The following is a 27534-nucleotide window of genomic DNA, read 5'->3' on the forward strand; positions in this document are numbered from 1 at the left end:
CTCATAAGAAATCTGGGGATGTTTCTTTCACCACACTCCTTCTGCCCCACTTTGACAATGTTTAAGTTAAAATGTATATTAATAACTTGTAGCCCTGACACCACTTCACTGACCCATGTTTTAACCTCTTCAAGGCTAATGTGTATTTCTTGGATGCATTGCCAAGTAGTGAATGCAGTGTTCCATTAGAGTCCACATGGAGCTCTGTATAACTGCAACGTTAACTTCTATGCCCAGTGTATTTCAGCACGCTTGAGATAAAGACCACATTCCTTTAGATTTTTACTTTTTTTGATCTGGCTGCAATCCTTTGGAAATTTGAATAAACAAAAAACAAATGTACTTCCACCTTTATGATTGTTGGAGTATTTTGACATGCCTAAATTTGAATTTTGAGTCATTTTTAAGAGCAAGCTGTCAAAGTCCTTTTGCTAAAATTAGTCATTCAGAACTTTAAGGTGGCAAGGTCATCCAATTTAAATTTTTTTTGTTTGAAGACTTTATAATATAATTATAAAGTAGAATCCTTTAGTGTACTGAGGCCTATTTTAATAAAGATTATTTAGGAGGTTACGAAGGACCTGATTAGTATATTGAAGTAACACCAGTATTCCAGTCCATCTGATTGATGACAAATAATATGTATTTGCACCAAATTAGAGATACAATCCATGTATTTGTCATTTATATTGATCAGATGGTTTAGATCAGGGGTGTCATACTCATTTTAGGTCACGGGCTGGATTGAGCAAAATGCAGCTTGATGCGGGCCGGATCAGTCACGCGTGCGAACGCAGCTTTCGTTGCCTCCGTTTTTTCAGCCTGCTCTCATGTGTCTCAGTCTCTGCTATAACTACAAAGTGTTTCACTTTACAAATTCCGTTTCTTATGAAGAAGACTGCCGAGTAAGACTGCTGAATAAACACTAAAAACCCTGAAAACCTGGTACCTGAATAAACTCAGCATTAGTCATATCATACGCCATAGGCGCTTCAATTACTGGGGCCAGCTTTAATAGTAATTAGATATTATCTCGCGGGCCAAATATAATTCCACCGCGGGCCGGATTTGGCCCACGGGCCTTGAGTTTGACATATATGGTTTAGATAAATCGGACTCTTAATGCAACAATTGCATTTTATTAGGTAAAAATAATTTTAAAATGCGATATTGAAAATTTGAAATATAAACCAAAGATATTGGAAAAAACTCAGCAGGCTGTGCCACGTCTGTGGAAAGAGAAAGAGTTAATGTTTTGAATGAAAGACCATTTTGACTTGCTGAGTTTATTTGCAATTTATTATACTGGTAAAATTGTTATCAATTCATCTTTGTTTTCTATATATGGTATATAATTGAGAGAGCTGGGTTGTCTGACCTAACGTCTGCCAACATGCAGTGCCAGGTATTCCTCCTTGAGCCTGCAGAACTCTGTTTTTATATATTTATTTTCCTGAAATATTTCAAATTTGCTGGGTGATATCTTGAACAAATGATTGCAAGGGCAATGTTCATCATAAATTCCCTCCACCCCACCCGAAAGTCCCAGATGAAGCTTAAGATCCTGGGAAAGGTAAGTATTTTACTCAACCCCTTGTCAATCATCATTGAGAATGTACAAGTATGGTTAGTTTACAGATGATACAAAATTACAGTGAGATCTCAAACAGCTGGGTAGGTAGAGTGAGGAATGCTAAACGGCATTCGATTCAGATAAGTGGAATATGTTACATTTTGGAAAGTCAAGTCAAGGTAGAGCATCCACAGTAAACAGTTGTGCCCCGGGAGGTGTTTATGGAACAGAGGCACTTTGAAGTTCACATATGTGGTTCCCTAAATTGGAGTCACAGATAGATAGGCTTTTGATGTCTGAACTTCATCACTCAAAACATTGAATATAGATATTGGGTGGTTATGTTGCAGTTGTATAAGACATTGGTGAGTCTGAACTTGGAGTATTTTGTTCACTTTTGGTCACCTTCTTTAGGAAAGATTGTATTTAAACTGGAAAAAGTGCAGAAAATATTTACAACAATGTTGCCAGGACTCAAGGGACTGATTTGTAAGCAGAGGTTAGATAGGTAAAGCTTTTTATTGGAGCATAGGAAGCTGAAGGATAATCTAAAAATCATGAGAGGCATAGTACATAGAACAGTCCAGCACTTAGGCCCTTTGGCCTAAGATGTTGTGTCAGCCTTTTATCCTACTTTAAGATCAATCTAATAAGATAGGGTGAATGCACTCAGCTTTTTCCTAGGGTTGGAGAATCAAGAAATAGGACTGTATTTAAGGTGAGATGGAAATGATTTGATAGGTATTTGAGATGCAATTTGTTTTACACAGTGGTATGTTTATGGAATGAATTACCAGAGGAAGTTTTTGAGGCAGTTAACGAAAACAACTTTTTAAAAAACAGTTCGATAGGTAAGTGGGTTGGTAAGGTTTCGAAGGATATGGATCCAATCCAGGAAAATGGGACTAGCTTGGATGAGCATCTGGTTTAGTATGGACTAATTGGGTTCTGTGCTGTACGACTTTATGATTATCTAGTTGCACCAAAAGATCATAGTGGAACTGTAACACTGAATAGTGGAGGCAGCCTGCTAAGGTAAAGGTTACATGATTTTTGTTTGTTTCTCAGAGCAGAGCAAGGGGTCATTCTCAAGCCAGCAGGCACTTAGAAAGTGGCCAGCTTGGTTGTGTGCAAGCGTCTTATCAATCCATCTACCATTTGACAGACCATAAGGAGAAGTTCTACTGGCTACTTCAGCAACTGCTGGTCTATGGGAAGGTTGATCTTGCTTTTTATCTTCTCAGTCATTTGGAGATCGTAACATAATTTTGCATACCTTTGTCATAGTAAGTACACAATCTAGTTTGGGACTTGGTGTTGTATTGAATGAATATCATCTTGTGAATTAGACGTTAAAGCAGTATCTAACCAGGTATTCCAATAACAGGTGAATTCAGTGTCTTTTGGTGTGTAAGTTAGCTGCTTGTTTTACAACATACCAAGAGTGATCTGCACGGCTTGATCAGATTTCATTTTAAATTTCAAAGATCATTATTATTGCAAGGTTGCACCAAGGTAGTTTTTAGGATCCACTTCAGTATCTATAATGATGGAGGGAATTGGTAATTGAGCTTGAGGTTAGTGCATGAATATACTTAATTGTTTGTTACAATCCATGAACTATAACAAAATGATTAACAGTAAGTAACCTCAGTAAGGACACTCAGCAACACCTCTACCTGAGTATTCTCAAAGCTGGTGCTCCACGAGGCTACATTCTTAGCCCCTTACTGTACTCCCTAAACATCCATGACATTCTGGCAATCTTCACTGCAACTCCATCTACAAGTTTGCAGATGATACCACTGTAGTGGGATGTATATCAAATATTAATTAGTCTTCAATACAGAAAGGAGGCAGAAAACCTAGTCACGTAGTGTCATGACAACAGTCTTTCCCTCAATATAAAGAAAAACCTAGTCATTGACTTCAGGAAGTGGGTGATGCCCATGTTCATGTCTACATCAATGGTGCTCAAGAGATTTGAGAGCTCCAAGCTCCTGGGGGGGGGGGGGGGTAAACATCACCAGTAGCCTATCCTAGTTCGGCTGCATAGATCAACATCTCTATTTCCTCAGAAAGCTAAAGAAATTGGGCATGTTTCCATCAACCCTTATCAATTTTTATTTATACACCATAGACAGCATCCTCTCTGGATGCACCATGGCTTGGTATGCAACAGCTCTGGACATGAACACACAAAGCTGCAGAGTTGTGGGCACAGTTCAGCACATGACAAAAAGCAGCCTAACGTCCATTGACTCTCTTTGCATTTCTTGCTACCTCAGTAAAGCAGCCAATATAATCAAAGATCCCATCCATTCCCAATATTCTCTCCTCCCTCCCATTGGGCAATAGATATAAAAGCCTTTAAAGCATGTATACCAAGCACAGGGCAGCTTCTATCACACTGCTGTAAGACTATTATAAGTAGACTACTGTTGACTTGCAATGCACTTTCTCTGTACTATATCCTGCTTTGTTTTACCTTGTACTTCTTCACTGTGTAACAAATTGAAATGTATGAACAGTATGCAAGAGACCTAGGTACTAGGTTTTCACTGGACCTGGGTACATGTGAAACTAATAATTCAAATTCTAGTTGTTGTACCATCAAATTTAAGGGCACAATTTTATGGTGCTTGGAAGTAGGTACAGAGGAGATGTCAGGGGTAAGTTTTTTACGCAGTGAGTGGTGAATGTGTGGAATGGGCTGCCGGCGATGGTATTACGTGATAGGGCGGATATGATAGGGTTTTTTAAGAGACTCCTGGATAGGTACATGGAGCTTACGAAAATACAGGGCAATGGGTAACCCTAGGTAATTTCTAAAGTAAGTACTTGTTTGGCACAGCATTGTGGGCCGAAGGGCCTGTATTGTGCTATAGGTTTTCTATGTTTCTAAATATAAATGGGGCAAGAGTGCAATTGGAAGCAGCAGCCACAGGTGGTATAATTCATAAGTTCTTTGTTACTTGAACATTAGGCCAAAATTCTATTACTTTGTTCATTTACGCATATCTAATTCAAGGTAATATAAAGTTTGGACTGCTGTTTTCTCAGATTAAGATTATTCAGCAGGGGCCACTTCATCCAGTTAGTACATAATAAGTGCAATTTGAAAATGAAATTTCTTAAATTACTGACAGATTAATGGAGTGGAAGCTACAGTCATTCCTCAGTATCCATGGGAGATTGGTTCCAGGACCCCCCCCCCCCCCCGCAGATACCAAAATCCGTGGATGCTCAAGTCCCTTATATAAAATGGGATAGTATTTGCATATAACCTACGCACATCCTCCCGTATACTTTACATCATCTCTAGATTACTTATAATACCTAATACAATGTAAATAGTTGTTATACTGTATTGTTTGGGGAATAATGACAAGAAAAAAAAGTCTGTACATTATCAATACAGATGCAACCATCGTAGCTCTCCTGGGAGAGCTGAAATCTTAGTAAGGCATTTAATAAAGTCCTGCATGGGAGGTTAGTCAAGAATGTTCAGCCTCTTGGCATTCAAAATGAAGTAGTGAATTTGATCGGACATTGGCTTTGTGGGAGAAGCCAGAGAGTGGTAGTAGATGGTTGCCTCTCTGACTGGAGGCCTGTGACTAGTGGAGTGCCACAGGGATTCCATTGTTGTTTGACAAGATCATCTATATCAATGATCTGAATGACAGTGTGGTTAAGTGGATCAGCAAATTTGAGGATGGCAGCAAGATTGGGGTGCAGTGGACAATGAGGAAGACTACCGTGGCTCTCAGCGGTATCTGAACCAGCTGGAAAAATAGGGTAGAAAATGCCAGAGGGAATTTAATGCATGCAAGTGTGAGGTTTGGGAGGACCATCCAAGGTAGATCTTACACAGTGAGTAGTATGGTAGAAAAAAATATGATCTGGGATTATAAGTCTATAATTCATGAAAGTGGCGTCACAGGTAGATAAGGTCATTAAGAAAGCTGTTGGCACATTGGCCTTCATAGATCAAAGTATTGAGTACAGGAGTTGAGATGTTATGTTGAAGTTGTACAAAATGTTGGTGAGGCCTAATTTAGAGTATTGTGTACAGTTTTGGTCACCTACCTACAGCAAAGATGTAAATAAGATTGAAAGTGACTGGAGAAAATTTACAAGGATGTTGTTGGAATTGGAGGACCTGAGTTATAAGGAAAGATTGGATGGGTTAGAACTTTATTTCCTAGAACATAGAAGATTGAGGGGAGATTTGATAGAGGTACATAATAATGAGGTGTATAGATAAGGTAAATGCATGCAAGCTTTTTCCACCGAGGTTGGGTGAGACTACAACTAGAGGACATGGGTTAAGGGTGAAAGGTGAAATGTTTAAATTGTTGTATGTCTACGAGATGGCTTTTTAGAGCAGGCTGTGCTGGAGCCTACTTGGGGAAAGGCTCTCTTAGATTGCGTGTTCTGTAATAATTCTGAGTGCCATTGTTATTACAATGGAAAAATGTGCTGGCAAACTCAAAGGTCTTAAAGTAGACAAGCCACCCGGACCAGATGGACTACACCCTAGAGTCCTGAGAGAGATTGCTGAATAGATAACAGATGCATTGGTCTTGATCCTTCAAGAATCATCTGATTCTTGCATGGTCCCAGAGAACTAAAAGATTGCAAATGTCACTCCACTCTTTAAGAAAGGAAGAAAGCAAAAGAATGGAAATTATAGGCCAGTTAGCCTAAATTCAGTGATTGGGAAAGTTGGAGTCTATTATTCAGGATGTGATTTCAGGGTACTAAGATACTAATGATAAAATAAGTCAATGTTACTCTAAAGGGAAATCTTGCCTGAAAAATCTGTTAGAATTCTTCAGGGAAGTAAAAAGCAGGGTGGACAAAGGAGAGGCAGTGGATGTCATTTACTTGGCTGACAGGCAAGAGGCAGCGAGTAGGAATAAAAGGGGCCTTTTCTGGTTGACTGCCAGTGACTAATGGTGTTCCTCAGGGCTCAGTATTTCACATTGTTTGTCAATGATTTGGATAATGCACTTGATGATTTTGAAGCAAAGTTTGCCGATGATGCAAAGATAGATGGAGGGGTAGGTAGTGCTAAGGAGGCAATGCAATTGCAGAAGGACTTAGACAAATTGAAAGAATGGGCAAAAAAGTGGCAGATGGAATACAGTGTTGTGAAATATATGATAATGCATTTTAGTAAAGGGACCAAAAGTGCAGACTGTTATCTAAATGGGGAGAAAATTCAAACAGCAGAGGTGCAAAGGGACTGGGAGTCTTTGCGCAAGACTGGCAGAAGGTTAATTTACAGGTTGAGTCTGTGGTAAAGAAGGCAAATGCAATGTTGGCATTCATTTCAAGGAGAACAGAATGCTGAGAGCTTATAAGCCACTAGTCAGGCTGCACTTGGAGTATTGTCAAAGTTTTGGGCTCCATATCTCAGAAAGGATGTGTTGTCATTGGAGAGAGTCCAGAGGAGGTTCATGAGGATGATTCTGGGAATGAAGGGGTTAACATATGAGGCGTGTTTGGCAGCTTTGGACATCTACTCACTGAAATTTAGAAGAAAGCGAGGGGATCTCATTGAAACCTGCCGAATGTTGAAAGGACTAGATGTGGTGGATGTGGAGAGGATGGATGTTTCCTCTGGTGGGGGTGTCCAAGATTAGAGGACAGCCTCAAAATTGAGGGGGTGACTTTTTAGGAGGGAGGTAAGGAGAAATTTTTTAGCCAGAGGGTAGTGAATCTGTGGTATGCTTTCCACAGACAGCTGTGGAGGCCAAGACCGTGGGTATACTTAATACAAAAATGGATAGTTTCCTGATTGGTCAGAGCATCAAAGGATATGGTGGGAAGGCAGGTGAATGGGGTTGAGTGGGATCTGCGATCAGCCATGATGGAGTGGCAGAACAGGTTTGATTCTGTTTCTATTCAAGAGGAACATGAGGGGAAACTACTTCACTCAGGACGTGGTGAGAGTGTGGAACAGCACAAGTGGTGGATGCAATTCAGATTTCAATGTTTAAGAGAAGTTTGGATAGGTACATGGATGGGAGGGATATGGAGTGCTATGGTCTGTGTACAGGTTGATAGAACTAGACTGTTTAAATTGTTCGGCATGGACTAGATGGACCAAAGGGCCCGTTTCTGTGCTGTAGTTTTCTATGACTCTAAATGTATTTTGAAACATTTACAGCCATAATTATCTATCCTGATTTGGCTGTATAGTAAAGCAGTTGATTCATAGTTAAGTAATATCATGATTTTGGGGAAAAAAGTCTGGTTTTCATATCCTTGATCTTCTTTCTTCCCATTTATGTTCTGCACTATACAGCACAATGGTTGCTGCCTCACAGATCCAGGAACTTGGGTTCAATCCAAACCCTGTGAATTTTACAGGTTCTCTGTGACTGCATAGATTTTGTCTGTTTGCTTCAGTTTCCTTTCATGTCTTAAGGACGAGCTGATGGATAGTTTACTTGGCTACTGTAGATTATGCTTGGTGTAGCTGGGTGGTAGGAGAATAAGGGAAGAGTTTATGGCATATGAGAGAGAATAGATTGCAGAAAAATAAATCAGTGAGTGGGATTGCTCTGAAAGAGAGCATAGACCAGATAGGTCAGATTACCTCCTGCATGGCAAGAAAATATGAGAATTGTATGCTTGTCCAATCCTGAAAATGTGTGTTTATGAATTTTATCACATTATCTCTGCAAAGTTGAGAATTTTACTTTTTAGCACAGAATATAGATAGTACAAAGTTCAAAGTAAATTGATTATCAAAGTACTTGTATATCATCATATGAGATGAAATGAGATTCATTTTCTTGAGGGCATACTCAATAAATTCCTAATAGAGTAATAAATGTAATAGAATCAATGAAAGACCTCACCAACTGAGCATTCAACCAGTGTGCAAAAGACAACAGATTGCTAATACAAAAGGAAGTAGTAGTGGTAGTAATAATAATATGTAAATAATAAATATCGAGAACATGTGATGAAGAGTCCTTGAAAGCAAGTTCATAGGTTTTGAGAACATTTCAGTGATAGGGCAAATAAAGTTGAGTGAAGTTATCCTTTTTTTTGAGAGGTAATACTGTTCCTGAACCTGGATGTGAGCCCCAAGGTTTCTTTATCCTTTTCCTCATGGCAACAGTGAGAAGAGAGCATGACCTGGGTGGAGGAAGTGCTTGATGGATGCTGCTTTTCCACTACAGCATTCTATGTAGATGTACTCAGTAGTGGGGAGGGCTTGATTCATGATGAAGTGGGCCGTATCCACTACTTTTTATAGGATTTTCTGTTCAAGGTCATTGGTGTATCCACACTATGCCGTGATGTGAACATTTAATGTACTCCACCACATAAGACCATCAGATACAAGAGCAGAATTAGGCCAATTGGGCCATTGAGTCTGCTCTGCCATTTCATCATGGCTGATCCATTTTTCCTCTTGGCCCCAATGTCCTGCCTTCTCCCTGTATCCCTTCATGCCCTAACTAATCAAGAATCAATTGCCCTCTGGCTTAAATATACCCAGTGACTTGGCCTCCACATCCATCTGTGGCATTGAATTCCTCATTCACCACTCTCTTGCTAAAGATATTCCTCCTCATCTCCATTCTAAAAGGATGAAGGATGCCCCTCTATTCTGAGGCTATATCCCCTGGGTCTTAGACTTCCCCCTCCTTTCCCCCCCCCCCCACCCCCAGCCATAGGAAACATTCTGACTTAAGACTTTTCAACATTCAATAAGTTTCAATGAAGTCACTCTTTATTCTTATGAATTCCAGTGATTTAGAGGCCTAGAGCCATCAAAAGCTCATATTACATGCCTTTCAATCCTGGAATCATTTTTATGAACCTCCTTTGAACCCTCTCCAGTTTCAGCACATCCTTTCTAAGATAAGAGGCCCAAAACTATTCACAATACTCTTAAGTGAGGCCTCATCAATGCTTTATAAAGCTTCAATGTTACATCTTTGCTTTTATATTCTGGCCTTCTCAAAATGATGCTAACCGCATTTACTTTCCTTACCACCGACTCAACCTGCAAACTACCCCTTCACGAATCCTACACAAGGACTCCCAAGTCCCTTTGCGTCTCAGATTTTTGTATTTTTTCTGCATTTAGAAAATAGTCATCTTCTACCAAATCTTCCTGACACTGTATTCCATCTGCTACTTTTCTGCCCATTCTCTTAATCTGTCTTAAGTACTTCTGTAGCCTTGCTGCTTTCTCAAAACTACCTTCCACCTACCTTTGTATCGTCCGCAAGCTTGGCCACAAAACCATCAATTCTGTCAATACATACCATGTAAAAAGAAGTGATCTCAACACAAACCCCCAAGGAACACCATTAGTCACCGTCAGCTAACCTGAAAAGGCTCCCCTTATTCTCTCTCTGTCTCCTGCCATTCAGCAAATGCTCTATCCATGCTAGTATCCTTCCTGTAATGCCATCGGCTCTTAACTTGTTAAGTAGCCTCGTGTAGCACCTTGTCAGAGGTCTTCTGAAAATTCACATACACAACATCCACTGATTCTCCTTTGTCTGTTTACTTACTCTTCAAAGAATTCCAACAGATTTGTCAGGCAAGATTTTCCCTTGAGGAAACCATGCTGGCCTATTTTATCATGTGCCTCCAAGTATCCCAAAACTACATTCTTAACAAATGCCTCCAACAACTTCCCAACTGCTGAGGTGAGATTAACTGGTCTGTAGTTTCCTTTCTTCTGCCTCTTTCCCTTCTTGAAGAGTGGAGCAGCATTTGCAATGTTCCATTCCTCCTGAACCATGCCAGAATCCATTGATTTTTGAAAGATCATTACTGATTCCTCCACAATCTCTTCAGGCACCTCTCTCAGAACCCTGGGATGCTGACCACCTAATCTACCTACAGACCAGATACTTTCTCCCTATTAATGGCAACTTAACAACTTCTGCCCCAAAACTCTCAAACATTCTGTCATACTGCTACTGTTTTCCACAGTGAAGACTGATGCAAAATACTTATCCGGTTTGTCCACCATTTTCTTGTACCCCATTACTACCTCTTCAGCATTATTTTCCAGTGGTCTGATATCTATTCTCACTTCTCTTTTACACTTTATATATCTGAAGAAACTTTTGTACCCTATTTAATATTGTTGTGTCATTCTGCCTTTAGAATGCTACTACTTCTTTTGGGATGTATATCTTCTATACCTTCCAAACAGCTTTGAAAGTTTGTCAAAGTTTTAGATGTCATGCTGAATCATCACAAACTCCTAAGGAAGTGGAGGTGCTGCCGCACTTTCTTTGTAATTGCTCTTGCGTGCTGGACCCAAGTCTGGTCCTCTGAATTGATAACACTGAGGAATTTAAAGTTGCTGATCCACTCCACTTCTGATCCTCCAGTGAGGAATGGATTATTTCCTCCTCCTAAAGTCAATAATCAGCGCCTTGGTCTTGCTGACATTGAGTAAGCGTTTGTTGTGGCGGCACTTTGTCAGATTTTCAATCTCTCTTCTATATGCTGATTTGTCACCACTTTTGATTCGACCCACAGCAGTGATCTCAACATAGTTGATGCCAGTCCAGCTCTACCCCTTCTGTTTAATGTGGCCATCTCCTATTCCTTGCTGTTCTCATGTCTGCCTAAATACTTTTTAACAGTTGCAGAAATGAGGAAGGATGATGTGCCAAAGTTGATTGAAAAAAGTAGCACTAATTTGCTTCTGGGTTTCAGAACATTTAACCTGTGAGTACATAAAAGTAAGTATTAAATTGAAAAGTTGATTAATTGACTTGCAACTTTAAAAACATATTAAGTAGCATGGATGGCCTGTTTAGCTTGGATTAATCTAAATAGTGAATGACAAATGAAATAGACATGAAAATTTTCCTGTTATCAGCTCATGCTAATAGATACATAGCAGATATTTTAATAGGGACAATTGATGAGGAATTGATTAATTTGTAAAGAAAATCAGGAATGTATTTGAACTTTGAGGGAAGCATAAGTTTCATATACCGTAGATTCCGGACTACAGAGCGCACCTGATTAAAAGCCGCTGGCTCTAATTTTAGAAAGAAAATCAATTTTTTACTTGTACAGACCACACCGGATTTTAGGCCGCAGGTGTCCCACGTTGTAATATGAGATATTTACACAGAAAGATATTACACGTGAGGATTTTTTAACTTTTAATTAAATCCATATGGTAACATAAACAAATACATATTGCAAATGCTTTTTTTCGAACCGTGCCTGTAACGCGGCTACTTTTAAATATACGTTGCGTATACTTTTTTACTGAACAACATTCCAATATCTCCTAACGACTGGTAAAAAATATATATACTGCAGCCTACCAGGAAAAGTTATTGATCGCCTTTAACTTAAAAGCAGCGTTTCGCTCGGGTCTAATGCCGCTCCGCCGCTCGCCCCCCGTCGTCCCGTTTATTGCAAACGGCATTTTTCCCACAAGACGCAGCGAAACCGGGTGTGACATCATAGCATCCCGCGATGTAGTACAGAAAACAAATATAGTTAAAACTCTTCTAACTTTAACTAGAAAATGAATTACTAAGCGAAAATATTATTAACTAAATAACTGCCATAAAGGCAGCACAATGCTTTTCTTCGAGTGGTTTCCATGTTGATGAGGGTGAGTACAAATGACTGATTTACAATAATTTAATTGTGAAAGTGCGCTTGATTTATCGTACAATTTCATTGGACCTCTGTGAACTACTCATCAATTTTATTGGTCTACTGTTACGAGGCAAAATGTTTTTGGCGGCATGAAAAAAATAATGTATTAGCCGCTCCGTATTAAAGGCCGCAGAGTTCAAAGCTGTTCAAAATGTGGGAAAAAAGTAGCGGCTTAAAATCCGGAATCTACAGTACTTGTTAATTTCATACCAATTCCAGTGGTCTTAAATTCAGTACAGGTGTTCCCCCTCCCCCCCCCCCCCACACTTTCCTATGAAACCTCTCTTAAGCCGAAATGGCGTAAAGCGAAGAACCATTAATTTGTATGGGGAAAATTTTCATAAAAGCGAAAATCCTCTTTGTGATGCGAAAACATGTAATGTAGCTCTTTTGTAAAAGCGAAGTGGGGTAAAGCGAACATTCGTAAAGCGGAGGATACCTGTATTTACAGAGAATTTTTGAGCAGCCCAACCAGCCTGATTTGTGATGAACTTCCTACAAGTTTCAAGACTTTTTGCTTTAATATTTTGTATGAATATGCAGTTTGATTTTTGTCTCCTATATGGGAGCTAGGATTTTGCTTCCACGTTCAATTTGTTAAATCCTGTAAACCTCGTCAAGCAGTCATGAACTTAAGTAGCTTGAATCAAAATGGCTTCTTTGTTATGTTAAAAGTAAAAATGCTTCTTTGTTATGGTAACTGGTGAGAGAGTGCTTTCTCCTGCAGCTTGTTTGGGTTATAATTACTGATAATGAGAATTGTATTCATTTGTTAACCAATTGGGATAGATGTTATTCTTTTTTGTGGGACTGTAAGCTAGTGTTGCGCTGACTTTTGGGGAGTTGGAGGGGAGATTGTGAGGAAGCAGTACGTGCTGGATGCGCTCTGGTCGACCACTGAGGTTGGTCCCAGGCGGCGGGTCGAGGAGGTCAGAGAAGATCGACTAGTGGACCGAAGACTTCGATAATTGAGCTCCAACGGTTGTGCACGAATTGACTGAACTCATAAGTTTTGGAGCCTTTTCTTTCGTTTCTTTCATATATATTGTATCACTATTAATTACCAAGTTCTAGTACGATTTATAATATGTAATTTGTAACATGTACATTGTGTGCTGGCTGATGATTGATGTTTGAGGCCGTATCAGGTGGCATTGCACAGCAACCGACGTAACTGTGAGACAAGGTTGGGCTGGGGACGGGGTCTCCCCTAGATGCATACGAGCCTATATAGCTGAGCATTGCAACTGTTTTCGTTTCATTTCAAAGAGTTTTGGATTTGAAATTCCAATATGACAGTGTAGTCATTTACCATTAAGTTCATGTGCAAAATTCATTGCAATTATTTGTAATATGATTTAAGACTATGATGCTCTAAGGAACATAAGAATAATACCACCAGATAATAATGTAATAATTAAGTTTGTTACATTGTGAATGAAAGCTTAGCAAGATATTCTGACTTGAAGGCACTGTTGAATTTTCAGCCACTTATATAAAATTATTTATTGTTTCATGATGAGGCAGCTTCTTTAACCTTATCAAAAGGGCTACAGTTCACAACTGCATTTAATTGAAAAGATAACCAATTAAAAGAGGGAAAGGAATTATAAATCTTGTTTGCATATCCACAACTTGGACTTTCATTTGGAATCTGGATGTTAATAGATTTAATTTTCAATTTGACAAAAAATAACCACTGGTTGTGTCAGCAGATTGTTAGCATACAGGACAAATGGCTTGCTGTTAACTGAAAAACTATGCTTTTTGCTAAAGCCCAGCCTGCAAAGTGCAGAATATTGCCTTTGCTTATGTATTTTGTCCCTCTTTTTTTTTATTTTAAGAAGTATTTTTGACATTATAATTGTAATTATTTTATAATTATACGGCATCTCATAGAATCTTAGGATGACCCAAATATACTCTGCAGCCAAATAAGTACTTTTAAAGTGTTGTCAATGTCTTAAGAGAGGGAAAAGATGCCACCAATATGCATCTGCCAAACCTCACAAGCAATTGAGATGACAACAGTTGTATCAGCTTGACCTGCTCTGTTCCTGCATCTACTTTGATTGTTGATAGATGTGTTAAGCCTGGATCTGGGTTGTATTTTTGTATAAGCCAATTGTTAACAATGCAACTAAAAAGAAGTGTTAAAATTCAAGCCCATTTTGAAATTAATCGCTGATTATATTTACTTATGTAAACAGATACACTATCAGCTTCATTCATCTGAAGGAACTGCCTCCATTTTAAAAGCATTTTAAAAGATTTTAGGCTCTAAAATTAAGTTGTCCGTTGGATAGTAAAGTAACATTGGTGGGAGTTCTGAGAATTACGTGAAATTTTGCAAACTATTTATTCTTGAATTACATAGAATGTCTGCTGATAGTCCTTCAAAAAGCAATATCTTTACCTTAAGGTACTTGTATTAAGTGGTTATTATCGCAAATGCTATCTCGTGAAAGTAATGTCAATATTGACAAGGGCTGAGAATTGAAATTAAACTTGAAATTAATTTATCGTAAATAAATGCGGATTTCCTTTCCAGGACGTCAGAGATGTCCTCCTCCTCCAAAGAACGGGGTTTCCCTTCCTTCACTATTGCTGCCCTCCCTGCATTTCTTCCATTTCCTGAATATCCACGTGGAACTCCCTTCTACTGGGCATCTCTGGAAATGTGGCCTGTTAGCCCCTCACTAACAGCCACTGGATTCCATGGTGATCAGCCTACCTTTCTTCAGCTTCGTAACAACTTTGGCCCCACCAAATCCATGAGAATGGGGTGTATCTCCCACCCAAACCCTGGTTTGTGTGAATGCTGTGTGATTTACTGCCTGTAATAGCCAATCAGCATGAAATAACAGATCGCACATTGCATGCAATAATAAATGTATTTGTGAACAATAACCAAAAATTAGTAAAGAAAAGAGGGAAAAAAAGCAAGAAGAGCTTATTAGCATTCATTTCAAGAGGTCTAGAATACAAGAGCAAGGATGTGATGCTGAGGCTTTATAAGGCACTGGTGAGGCCTCACCTTGAGTATTGTGAACAGTTTTGGGCCTCTCATCTTAGAAAAGATGTGCTGGCATTGGAGAGGGTCGAGAGGAGGTTCACAAGGATGATTCCAGGAATAAAAGGGTTATCATACGTAGAAAATTTGATGGCTCTGGGTCTGTACTCGCTGGAATTCAGAAGGATGAGGGGAGGGGATCTCATTGAAGCTTTTCAAATGTTGAAAGGCCTAGACAGAGTAGATGTGGAAAGGATGTTTCCCATGGTGGGAGAGTCTAGGACAAGTGGGTACAGCCTCAGGATAGAGGGGTGCCCTTTCAAAACACAGATGCGAAGAAATTCCATTAGCCAAAGGGTAGTGGATTTGTGAAATCTGTTGCCACATGCAGCTGTGGAGGCCAGGTTGTTGGGTGTATTTAAGGCAGAGGTTGTTAGGTTCTTGTTTGGACATGGCATCAAAGGTTTTGGGGAGAAGGCCAGGAACTGGAGTTGAGGAGCAAAAAATAAGATCAGCCCTTATTGAATGGCGGAGCAGACTTAGTAGGCTAAATGTCCTAATTCTGCTCCTTTATCTTATGGTCTTATAATTAAGCAGTCAAATGTGCACTTAAACACAAAGTACACTGCAGATGCTGTGGTCAAATCAACACGTACAACAAGCTGGAGGAACTCAGCAGGTTGGGCAGCATCCGTGGAAACAAGCAGTCAACGTTTTGGGCTGAGACCCTTCGTCAGGACTGAAAAGGGGGAGGGCAGGGGCCCTATAAAGAAGGTGGGGGGGAGGGTGGGAAGGTGAAGGCTGGTGGGTGTCAGGTTAAAAACCAATCAGGACAGATCAAGGGGTGGGGGGGGGAAGCAGGGAGGGGATAGGCAGGAAAGGTGAAGAAGGAATGTAAGGTGAAAGCACTGTGTAGTAGAAGAAGGCAGAATCATGAGAGAGGTGATAGGCAGCTGGAGGAGGAGGCAGAGTGAAACTGGGATGAGTGAAGGGAGAAGGAGGGAATTACTGGAAGTTGGAGAATTCAGTGTTCATGCCAAGGGGCTGGAGACTACCCAGACGGTATATGAGTTGTTGCTTCTCCAACCTGAGTTTAGCCTCATCGTGGCAGTAGAGGAGGCCATGTATGGATATATCCGAATGGGAATGTGAAGCAGAAGGTGCAGAGTATATTGGGAAGTTGGCAACTGGGAGATGCTGTCTATTGTGGTGGACAGAGTGGAGGTGCTCAATGAAGCGGTACCCCAGTTTGCGTCAGGTCTCGCCGATACAGTGGAGGCCGCAATGGGAGCTCCGGATGCAATAGATGACCCCAGCAGACTCACAAGTGAAGTGTTGCCTCACCTAGAAGGACTGTTTGGGGCCCTGAATGGTGGTAAGAGAGGAGGTGTAGCAATTACGCTTGCAGGGATAAGTGCCAGCTGGGAGATCCATGGGGAGGGACATGTGGACCAGGGAGTCATGTAAGGAACGATCCCTGCAGAAAGTAGAGAGGGAAAGATGTGCTTAGTAGTGGGGTCCTGTTGAAGGTGGCAGAAGTTGCGGAGGATAATATGCTTGATCTGGAGGCTGGTGGAGTGGTAGGTGATGGCAAGGGGAACTCGGTCCCTGTTGTGGTGACGGGAGGATGGGGTGAGGGCTGAAGTGCGGGAAACGGAGGAGATGCGGGTGAGGGCATCATTGATGACGGCAGAAGGGAAACCACGATCCTTAAAAGAAAGAGGACATTTGAGATGTCCTTGAACTGAAAGCCTCATCCTGGCAGCAGATGCGGCGGAGACGGAGGAACTGAGAATAGGGAATACCATTTTTGCATTTGGCAGGGTGGGAAGAGGTATAGTCGAGGTAGTTATGAGAGTCAGTGGGTTTATAGAAGATGTCAGTGGACAGTCTGTCTACAGAGATGGAGACCAAGAGATCAGGAAAGGGGAGAGAAGTGTCCGAGATGGACCAAGTGAACTTGAGGGCTGGGTGGAAGTTAGAGGCAAAGTTGATGAAATTGACGAGCTCCTTTCCTGCTTATTCCCTCCCTACTTCCCCTCCCCCACCCCTTGATCTTTCCTCTGATTGGTTTAACCTGACACCCACCAGCCTTCTCCTTCCCACCTTCTTTATAGGGCCCCTGCCCCCACCCTTTTTAGTCCTGACGAAGGGTCTTGACCCGAAACATTGACTGCTCATTTCCACAGATGCTGCCCGACCTGCTGAGTTCATCCAGCTTTTTGTACGTGTTCAAATGTGCACTTAAGTTGGAGCACCTCTTGAACTAGTTTGTCACTCACGCACTGGACCCTCAGTCTGCATGAAAGTACACGACCTTCCGAAAGTCACTCAAGCTCCATCTCGAACAAACGGGTCTCCCACAGGAGCTTTAGTCCTTTCTCCTCGGAATCATTCATTTACACAAAGTACCTTATGCAACAGGGACAGTATCCTCAGCCATCTTTTCCCCTGTTTTCTCCCATCTCCCGCCAACAAAGACTTTCAAACTAGTGTTCTTCAGAACCTTCTCCCAATTCCACTATCCTGATTGGCTGACAGCACATTCCTAAGTTGAATACCAAGTCTCTCAAACCCAAACAAGCCAAAAGCAGAATAGACTACTCTTGCAGAACTGCTAAAATGAAATATCTACAGCATTGCAGTAAAATCTTAAAGAAGGCATTACACCTTCTTACCCCATCTTCTCGCCGCCTTAACAGTGATAGAGTTCCTCTTGTCCTTGCCAACCACCCTATAAACCTCCACATCCAATGCACCGTCCCCCGTATCTCTTGCCATCTCCAAAGCGATCCTTCCACCAAACGTAAATTTACTTAAACCCCTCTGTCCGCTTTCAGTAGGGATTGCTCCATGATTCCCTTGTTCATTCATCCCTCCTCACTAACCTTCCTCCCGGCACTTATCCTTGCAAGTGGCCAAAGTGCTACACCTGCCCATTCACCTCCTTCCTCACCTCCATTCAGTACCCCAAATAGTCCTTCCAGATGAAACAACACTTCACCTAATAATCTGCTGAGGTCATCTGTTGTGTCTGGTGCTCCCAATATGGCTTCCTCTGTAATTGTGGGACTCAGTGTAAGTTGAAGGACCGCTTCATTGAGTACCTCCATTCCATCTGCCAAAAGCGAAACTTCCCAGTGGGCAAACATTTGAATTCCAATTCCCATTCGAGTGCTAAGTCGACCACCCTCAGGGTGGAGGAGCAGTATCTTAAATTCCTCCTGGGTGGCCTCCAATCTGATGGCATGAATATCAATTTCTCCTTCTGGTTTTAAAGAAAATTCCCTTCCCCTCCCCTCTTGTTCCTTTCCCCAGTCTGGCCTCTTGCCTATCACCTATTTCTGGATCCCCTCCTCCTTCCATTTCTCCCATGATCCACTCTCCTCTCCTATCAGATTCCTTCCTTTCCAGTCCTTTATCTTTCCTACCCACCTGGCTTCACCTATCACCTTTAAGCTATTCTCCTCCCTTCCCTTAACTTTTTATTTAGGTGTCTTCCCCCTTTCTTTCCAGTACTGAAGAAGGGTCGCAGCTTGAAACATCGACTGTTTATTCACTTCCATGGATGCTGTCTGACCTGCTGAGTCGTCCAGCATTTTGTGTGTGTTAACATAGTTTTACAATTGCTCTAAGAAGAGCCAAGCAAGTTTAAGTGAATGTTGAAGCTCATCTGTAGAATGTCAGATATGCAAAGCAACTTGGAAGTCCTTGTTCAGGATTCACTTAAAGTTATTGTTTGGGTTGAGTTGGTAGTAAGAAAGGCAAATGCATTGTTAACATTCATTTCTAGAGGATGAAAATATAAGGCACAGTGCGTTTGGAATATTGTGAGCAGTTTTGAACCCCATGTCTAACACAAGATGTACAGACCCTGGAGTAGGTCCAGAGAAGGTTCACAAGTATGATCCTGGGAATGAAAGGCTCAGTGTGTGAGTGCTTAACTCTAGGCCTGCACTCAATCCAGTTCAGAAAGATTAGTAGAATCCACCGAAAATTGAAAGACCTGGATAGAGTGGACATGGAGATGGTGTGTTCACATTCAGGAGAGTATAAAATCCACAATTTTCCATAACACCCAAATTTTCAGAATTTTTTGCTGAATTATCTCTCTGTTGTCTAAATTTATAAAGTTATTTATCTTGGTCTCAACAGAGCCCAAATGATTTATAAATCACAGATGGTAGCAGCAACCTAATCATAAATCATTTCTATTTTCCCCATGTTCATTTGGAAGATAATTAACGTTTGATTATTGTAATTTGTTGGAAAATGTAGAGCAGGTCTGAAACATACTTTTTTTTAACATTTCACTTCCAGTCTGTGGCTTCTGGCAACAGAAGGTGGAATCTCTACCCCAAATATTGATGCAAGTCTCCTTGTACTTAAATATTACATTTGGAGTGATAATTGTTTTAGTTATCAATGAGTGGTGGTCCCTGTCTGATGACCCTGCAGCTGACCCAAGGACGATGTTGGAAGTGTGGCAGGCAGTTATACCAAGCAGGAAACAACATTTTCCTGTAAATCTCATTGAAACTTTTGTCAGCTTTATCTTTTTTTTACTCCTCTAGGATTATGCAAAAGCAGCATCAAATAGTGCAACATTTAGAAAGTTAGTCCAATGACATATAAATTGAATTTTTAATATTTCTTAAAGACTTATCAGTATTACTAGCTTTATATTGAGCAATGTTTATGTGACAGTGTTTTCATACTTCCAAAGTACCTCACAGGCAAACCAACAAAGTTTTAATACCAAATCATGCAAGAAAGTTTAGACAATTTGCTCAAATTATATCTTAAGATTCTTATCAAAGCAGTTTTTGAAGAGATTTGCTTATGTTTTCTGTGTAGAACTGACTCTTTAGATGTTTCTGTGGAGAATTTAAGTGCTCTGGAAGAAAAATGTTAATATTAATGCATCTTTGTCATGATTAACCACAACATCCTCCTTTAAGTCTCTGCTGCTTTTATACTGCAGGGATTGCCTCACCCTTGTTCCATTTTTATGTGTCAGTTGTAGCTTGGGAATCAACTGCAGTAGCTTTGCCTTCTAGTGGCCTTTTCTCTTTCTTTCCCTCTTCATTCATTTTCTTTTCCTTCACAAGATCACATGAAAGCAAGAAAACCCTTTCTACCCATGTACTTTTGATAGAGTCATTTGGTAATAAGCCTGAGTTAGAAACTAGCAAACAGAGAGTTTGACAGCCCGGGTTAATTTCCCACTGCTGCCTGTAAGGAGTTTGTATGTTCTCCCTGCGACCAAGTGTGTGTCCTCCAGGTGCCTTGGTTTCCTCCCATTGTCCAAAGACATATCAGTTGGTAGTTTAATTGCCCATTGTAAATTGTACCGTGATGAGGCTACGATTAAATAGGATGATTGCTGGGTGGTGTGGCTCGAAGGGCCTTTTCTGCACTGCATCTCAATAAAGGAATAAAATAGTACTGAGAAAGATGGGCTTGAATTTGGGAGGCTGCAGCACAATAAGCCACAATAATAGACAAACACAATCTGCCTGAACTAATAACACACAAACACTAATGCAAAAGAGATAATAATAATAATAGATAAATAAACAATAAATGTCAAGAACATGAGATGAAGAGTCCTTGAAAGTGTATCTATAGGTTGTGGAAACAGTTTGGTGATGGGGCAAGTGAAGATGACTGAAGTTAACTCCTGATGATTGATGGGTAGCCATTCCTGAATCTGCTGGCATATGTCCTAAGGGTCCTGTACCACCTTCCTGATGGCAGTAGTGTGAAGCTAGCATGGCCTTGGTCATTTAGGTTCTTGATGGTGAATGCAGCTTTCCCGTGACAGCAGTCCGTGTAGGTGTGTTCAGTGGTAGGGAGGGCTTTACCGATGTTGGACTGCACTGTATCCACTACTTTTTGTAGGATTTTCCTTTCAAGGATATGGGTGTTTCCATAGCAGGTTGCACTACAACCAGTCAATATACTCCTCCATGCATCTGTAGAAGTTTTAGATGTCATTCCGAATCTTCACAAGCTTCTAAGAAAGTAGAGAAGGTGTCGTGCTTTCTTTGTGCTTATGTGCTGGACCCAGGAGAGGCCCTCTGAAATGATGACACTGAGGACCCTCTCCACCTCTGAATCCTTGATGAGGGTTGGCTCACGGATCTCTGGTTTCTTCCTCTAGGATTACCCCATTTATGAATTATGTTGTTATCAGAACAGATATGATGGAGTATGAGAAACAAGGAGGATGGCTTGGAATGTGCCCTAAATTGATATTGTAATTTACCTTGATCACTAACCTGCTGAAACGGAGGTAGAGTTCACAATGTGAGAGAACTTGCTGGAAATCAGTAGCTTATATAGTGAAAATTTCAAATTCTACAGAGTATGAAGCGACAACACTACAGCCATCAATGTACTAGAAGCAGTGGTGAGGGAGGCAGCCTGAGTAATACTGTTCCACACTTCTGTCAGAAGTAGGCATCGTTTCAACCCGTGTAGATCCCATAACTGTATCTTTGGTTGGGAGGGACTGAGTTGAATTAATGGCAAAGTTTAGGGTGAGAATAAATATTGTAAAGGAGGCTGGTGGTGGAGAGGAACAAGTTTGAGCACTGCTCAAGAAGAGGTGAAGGGCCCTCAGCTAATCTGGTGTTTTGGTTTGAGGATTGGATCTCTTATGAAAGTGAGCTAGTTGGAAAATAATGAAGGAGCAGAAGACATCCTATGTTGCAGATGTAATTGGAATTAAAGTGGACAGGGTGTAAGAGAAGTGTCAAGATATCAAGCCATAACTTAAAATAACCTTTGCCTCAGTGTCTCTGCCAGCCATAGTATGCAGCTAACTGCACTAATGTGTAGCTTCCTGTGCAATGGTGGTTCAACAACTTCATTAAAGAAAAGTCTTGTGAGAGTACCTGTTTCCATCATCTTTCAGCACCATTTGGATGGAGTAAAAAATTACTCCTAAAATGCCTGCCAAGTCTCCTTACCCTCTAAATATACCGTATGTGCCACCATATACAATGCTGAGATTCATTTTCGTGTGGGTATTCACTGTAAATACAAGAAACACAGTAGAACCAATGAGAGACCACACCCAACAGGACAGACAAATAACCAGCATACAAAAGACAACAAACTATGCAAATACAAAAAAGAAACACTAATAATAAATAAGCAATAAATATCAAGAATAGTCCATAGGTTAAAGAACATTACCTCTATCTCTCCTGGCCCGATGAGTACTGCCAATATTTTATTTTTTCTATTCTCTCACTGACGTCTCTCAAACTCAGCTAGACTGTCCATAGTTTTGGTATCATGTGTGAATCCAAGGTAACCTTTCAACCGCACTATGCCATCACTATGAATAGTTGCTTTCATAACATCTAATGTCATATAACATACCATACATTCCTTTCTTGCCCTTGTATTTGGCTAGACAAATGCACACCTAAACTCCCTCATTTTACCTCTTACAAACTGCAGATCATCCTAACAAAGCATCAAGACCCGTAGTCTCATCACCTTAAGCTAATAAACTTGCCCTGGCTCTGAGTTATCAGTACTTTGATTTTAAGATTCTGAACCTTGATTTCAAATAACTGCTGTGACCTCGTTGCTCGCTATCTCTTATTTCAACATCTGTGCTTCAATTCTGATCTTGTTATCATTGCCAGATTTAATGACTCCAGGTCTCTCTCAGTTAAAGACATTCTTTAAAATGTGGTTCCATTTTAAAAATTCTGGACATCAGCTCTAATGTCTCCTTATATGGCTCGGTGTCAAATTTTGTTTGGTAATAAGCCAATGAAGTTTTGTAGGATGTTTTGCTACATTAAATTCTTGAGGTTAATTTAGGAAAAAATCTTCCATTTCAAATGGAAGTATTTGGGAATGCTGTGCTCTGCTGTCTTAATCAATGAGCAATAATACTCTGTTCTGCATGTCTAGAATGTGTATATTTTTTGATCCATTATACCACAAAGCCAAACTTGGTTCCTAAAGAGTTTAAGAATTGTGTGCATTGCATTGTTTTTTTTTGTAATTTCAGGTTTGGTTTGAGCAACAAATTTGAATTTGAATTTCCTTCGCCATTAACAGGAAAGGTGAATCTTTTTATTTCTCTTCTCCAATATAATCTTTTTGCTGTTATTGAGGGTAAAACTGCATTTGAACAAGTGAATAACTTTACTTAACAAACATACATAACAGTGATAATATTTTTTTGGAAGTAAACCTATTAATAGCATGGCTTTAATGTGAAGTGGTCTATCAACAGTAGACACAGTGTGCACAAATTTGAGCTGTAACCCTTGAGTCATCAGGTCAAAAAGATATAAATAAATATTTTGATGATAATTGAGAATCTTTCTTGCTTGTTTTCTGCATTATTTGGGATAAAGCTCAGGTGTTAAATAAATTAGTCTTAGACAAACTCAGCTGAATTTCTACTGTGGTAAATTTGGATATCTACTTCTCCCTTTGCTCCTTAAAGCTTAGAACATCTTAGAGCTAAGTTACTCTGCATCGAGTTGTGCAAATCTTTAAAATTGATACAACATTAAAATAAGTTAATGATACAAAAATTGAGAAAATATTTTATGTTTATTCTCTTTGTTTTATCCTTACATTGCTTAAAGTATTTTCTGAGATATTTGTATATGGTATTGTATGCTTTAACACCACTAAATTGTACTTTTGCAATACTGGCTACTTTGATATTGATTGTATTAGATATGATCATCACTGCTTTACTGCTACATCCCAAAAGAATAGCTGCCTTTCTCCAGCATGATTAATAAAGGCATTTGAGTATTTTTTATTATAATACTGTATCAGATAATGATATACTATCTGAAATTTTCAGAAGCCTAGCTTTGAAATATTCCATATTTTTGTTTAAAAGCAAAGTTAATATTATGAACATTGCACTGGAAATATTCAATAGGTTAAGTGGTGTCGATAGATTAAGTGCCTGGTCTTTCATCTAAGTTGAGCAAAAGATGTGGTATGTTGCAGATTTTAATTGCATAGGAAGCATGAGAGGAAACAAAAGAGGAAAATATGAGACAGCAGTGGTTTCTAAAATGGGTGATATTGCCCACCCCCACTCCTGGGTGCAGTGTGAGTTTCTAAGGGGGCAAGAAGGATAAAGATGGCGGGGGGTGCTCATTGTCAAGGGGGCAGCTGGGAAGATTACAGACTTAATTTAAGAAATGAATTGATTATTATATACATTTGATCTTCATTGTCTCATAATTGATTACAATGATCATGTAATCACTTCATCTTTTGCTAACCCACTGTTCTCTTAGACTTTGCTCGAAGCGCATTAGAGTTGTTGAAGTGCAATGTTACACTTCTGTATTTGGCATATCATGAGAAATCTGGACTGAAGAAACTGTATTATTTCCCGGCCTGCACATTATTGTCATTTGCTACTGTAGTACAGTGTTAGGTAGAATGATTCCCATAGTCTGGCCATGCAATTCCTGTGAATTAGGGAGCAATTATGACTTCATAACTTTAGCCTTTATTAATCACAGCACTTGATGTTAGGCTTAAGCAATAGCCAATTGACCATGGTCATTAATTCATAACGAAAATGGCAGAAGCAGACCAAACAAAAGCAAAGTATAGACAGTGTAGTGTGGAGTATCTGACATGTGGATTTATACCAGCACCAAGCAACCAACAGCAGCCAATGTGTTTGTTGTGTGAAAAGGTGTTTTTCAAATGAAACTGCCCAGGCTTCTTGAACATTTGAAGAGAAAGCAAACAAGAAATTGGCTTATTTTCAGATACTTAGTGAAAACTTTCTGATGCATGAAACACTTCAAAACATGTTTGCCAGTAGTTCACAATAAAACAATGATGGTTTGTGTGCTTCATACTACATCTTATTGCTAAATCTGGAAAGCCGTATACAGTTGGAGAAGAACTGATTCTGTCAGCAGTAAGGAAGTTTCTGAGAATGGTTTTTCATAAGTCACCAGACCAAATAATTAAAGCATTTCTGCTCAGCAACAACTCTGTTCAAAGATGAATAGATGTAATTTCTGACAATGTAGAAGACATATTGTGCAACATACTTCGGAGAACAGAATTTACTCTGCAGTTGGTGAGTCAAGTTTGCCAGACAACAAATCTTTGCTTCTTGGTTATGTTCATTTCATAAAAGATGAAAGCATGGTTCAAGAGTTGTTATATGCAAATGGGGCTAGAAACGGATAAGAAGGGGGTGTCAATATTTCAAGTTGTTGAGCAATTTTTCAAAGAGAAGGACATCCTGCCCACCAGCATTCTTTCTTATGCAGCAGATGGGCATCATCAATGACAAGAGGCTACCATGGGGTTATTACTTAGGGGAAAAAAAAGCTGTACCTAACATATTTACCATTCACTGTGTAATTCACAGACATCATTTTGTCACAAAAGCATTTAAGTGATCGGACGCACTAATCGTTAAATACGGTTATCACAGCAATAAATAAAATCAACTCCTATGCTGTCAATTCTCGACTATTTTGAGAGCTTTCTATTGAGAATGATGAAGTCAGGTGGCTGTCAGAGGGAAACTCCCTGAGACACATTCCAAATTCAAGATTGGAAGATATAGAAGATTTCCAATGTTCTATAGATTCAGGAACAGTTCCTGCTGATTGTAGGGTGGCTAATGTTGGCCCACTTTTCAAGAAAGGAGGAAGAGAGAAAACAGGGAATTATAGACCGGTTAGCCTGACATCAGTGGTGGGAAAGATGCTGGAGTCAATTATAAAAGAGGAAATTACGACACATTTGGATAGCAGTAGAAGGATCAGTCCGAGTCAGCATGGATTTATGAAGGGAAAATCATGCTTGACTAATCTTCTGGAGTTTTTTGAGGATGTAACTATGAAAATGGACAAGGGAGAGCCAGTGGATGTAGTGTACCTGGACTTCCAGAAAGCTTTTGATAAAGTCCCACATAGGAGATCAGTGGGCAAAAGTAGGGCACATGGTATTGGGGGCAGAGTACTGACATGGATTGAAAATTGGCTGGCTGACAGGAAACAAAGAGTAGTGATTAACGGGTCCCTTTCGGAATGGCAGGCTGTGACCAGTGGGGTACTGCAAGGTTCGGTGCTGGAACCGCAGCTGTTTACAGTATACATTAATGATTTAGATGAAGGGATTAAAAGTAACATTAGCAAATTTGCCGATGACACAAAGTTGGGTGGCAGTATGAAATGTCAGGAGGATGTTATGACAATGCAGGGTGACTTGGACAGGTTGGGTGAGTGGACAAATGTATGGCAGATGCATTTTAATGTGGATAAATGTGAGGTTATCCACTTTGGTGGCAAGAACAGGAAGGGAGATTACTATCTAAATGGAGTCAAGTTAGGAAAAGGGGAAGTACAAAGAGATCTAAGTGTTCCTGTACATCAGTCAATGAAAGCAATCATGCAGGTACAGCAGGCAGTGAAGAAAGCTAATGGCATGCTGGCTTTTATAACAAGAGGAATTGAGTATAGGAGTAAAGAGGTCCTTCTGCAGCTGTACAGGGCCCTGGTGAGACCCCACCTGGAGTATTGTATGCAGTTTTGGTCTCCAAGTTTGAGGAAGGACATTCTTGCTATTGAGGGAGTGCAGCGTAGGTTCACAAGGTTAATTCCCGGAATAGCGGGACTGTCATATGTTGAAAGATTGGAGCAACTGGGCTTGTATAAACTGGAATTTAGAAGGATGAGAGGGGATCTGACTGAAACATATAAGATTATTAAGGGATTGGACACGCTGGAGGCAAGAAGCATGTTCCCGCTGATGGGTGAGTCCAGAACTAGAGACCACAGTTTAAGAATAAGGGGTAGGCCATTTAGAACAGAGATGCGGAAAAACTTTTTCACCCAGAGAGTGGTGGATATGTGGAATGCTGTGCCCCAGAAGGTAGTGGAGGCCAAGTCTCTGGATGCATTCAAGAGAGAGTTAGATAGAACTCTTATAGATAGCGGGGTCAAGGGATATGGGGAGAGGGCAGGAATGGGGTACTGATTGTGTATGATCAGCCATGATCACAGTGAATGGCTGTGCTGGCTAGAAGGGCCGAATGGCCTACTGCTGCACCTGCTGTCTATTGTCTATTGGGTAATAAATCCATTTCTGAACATTGCAGTTCAAGCTCAAAGTACAGTTATTATCCAAGTATACAACCTGAGATTTCATCTTTCCACAGACAATCATGCAACAAAGGAAAACTATGAACCCGTTCAAAGAAAAACACCCGACAACC

The 27534-nt window shown here is 40.2% G+C and overlaps 1 protein-coding gene across 2 annotated transcripts in view; it reads left to right on the forward strand.

Annotated features, from left to right (window-relative positions):
• LOC140737890 (cysteine-rich hydrophobic domain-containing protein 2) overlaps positions 1–27534 on the forward strand; it is a 57856-nt gene that overhangs the window by 4186 nt on the left and 26136 nt on the right. For both annotated transcript variants that reach the window (XM_073064654.1, XM_073064653.1), the window contains exon 2: positions 23314–23368. In XM_073064654.1, coding sequence (XP_072920755.1) covers positions 23314–23368 — 55 coding nt within the window. The remainder of the gene's footprint in view (positions 1–23313; positions 23369–27534) is intronic.

This window comes from Hemitrygon akajei, chromosome 13 (assembly GCF_048418815.1).
Source record: "Hemitrygon akajei chromosome 13, sHemAka1.3, whole genome shotgun sequence".
NCBI classification, from domain to species: domain Eukaryota; kingdom Metazoa; phylum Chordata; class Chondrichthyes; order Myliobatiformes; family Dasyatidae; genus Hemitrygon; species Hemitrygon akajei.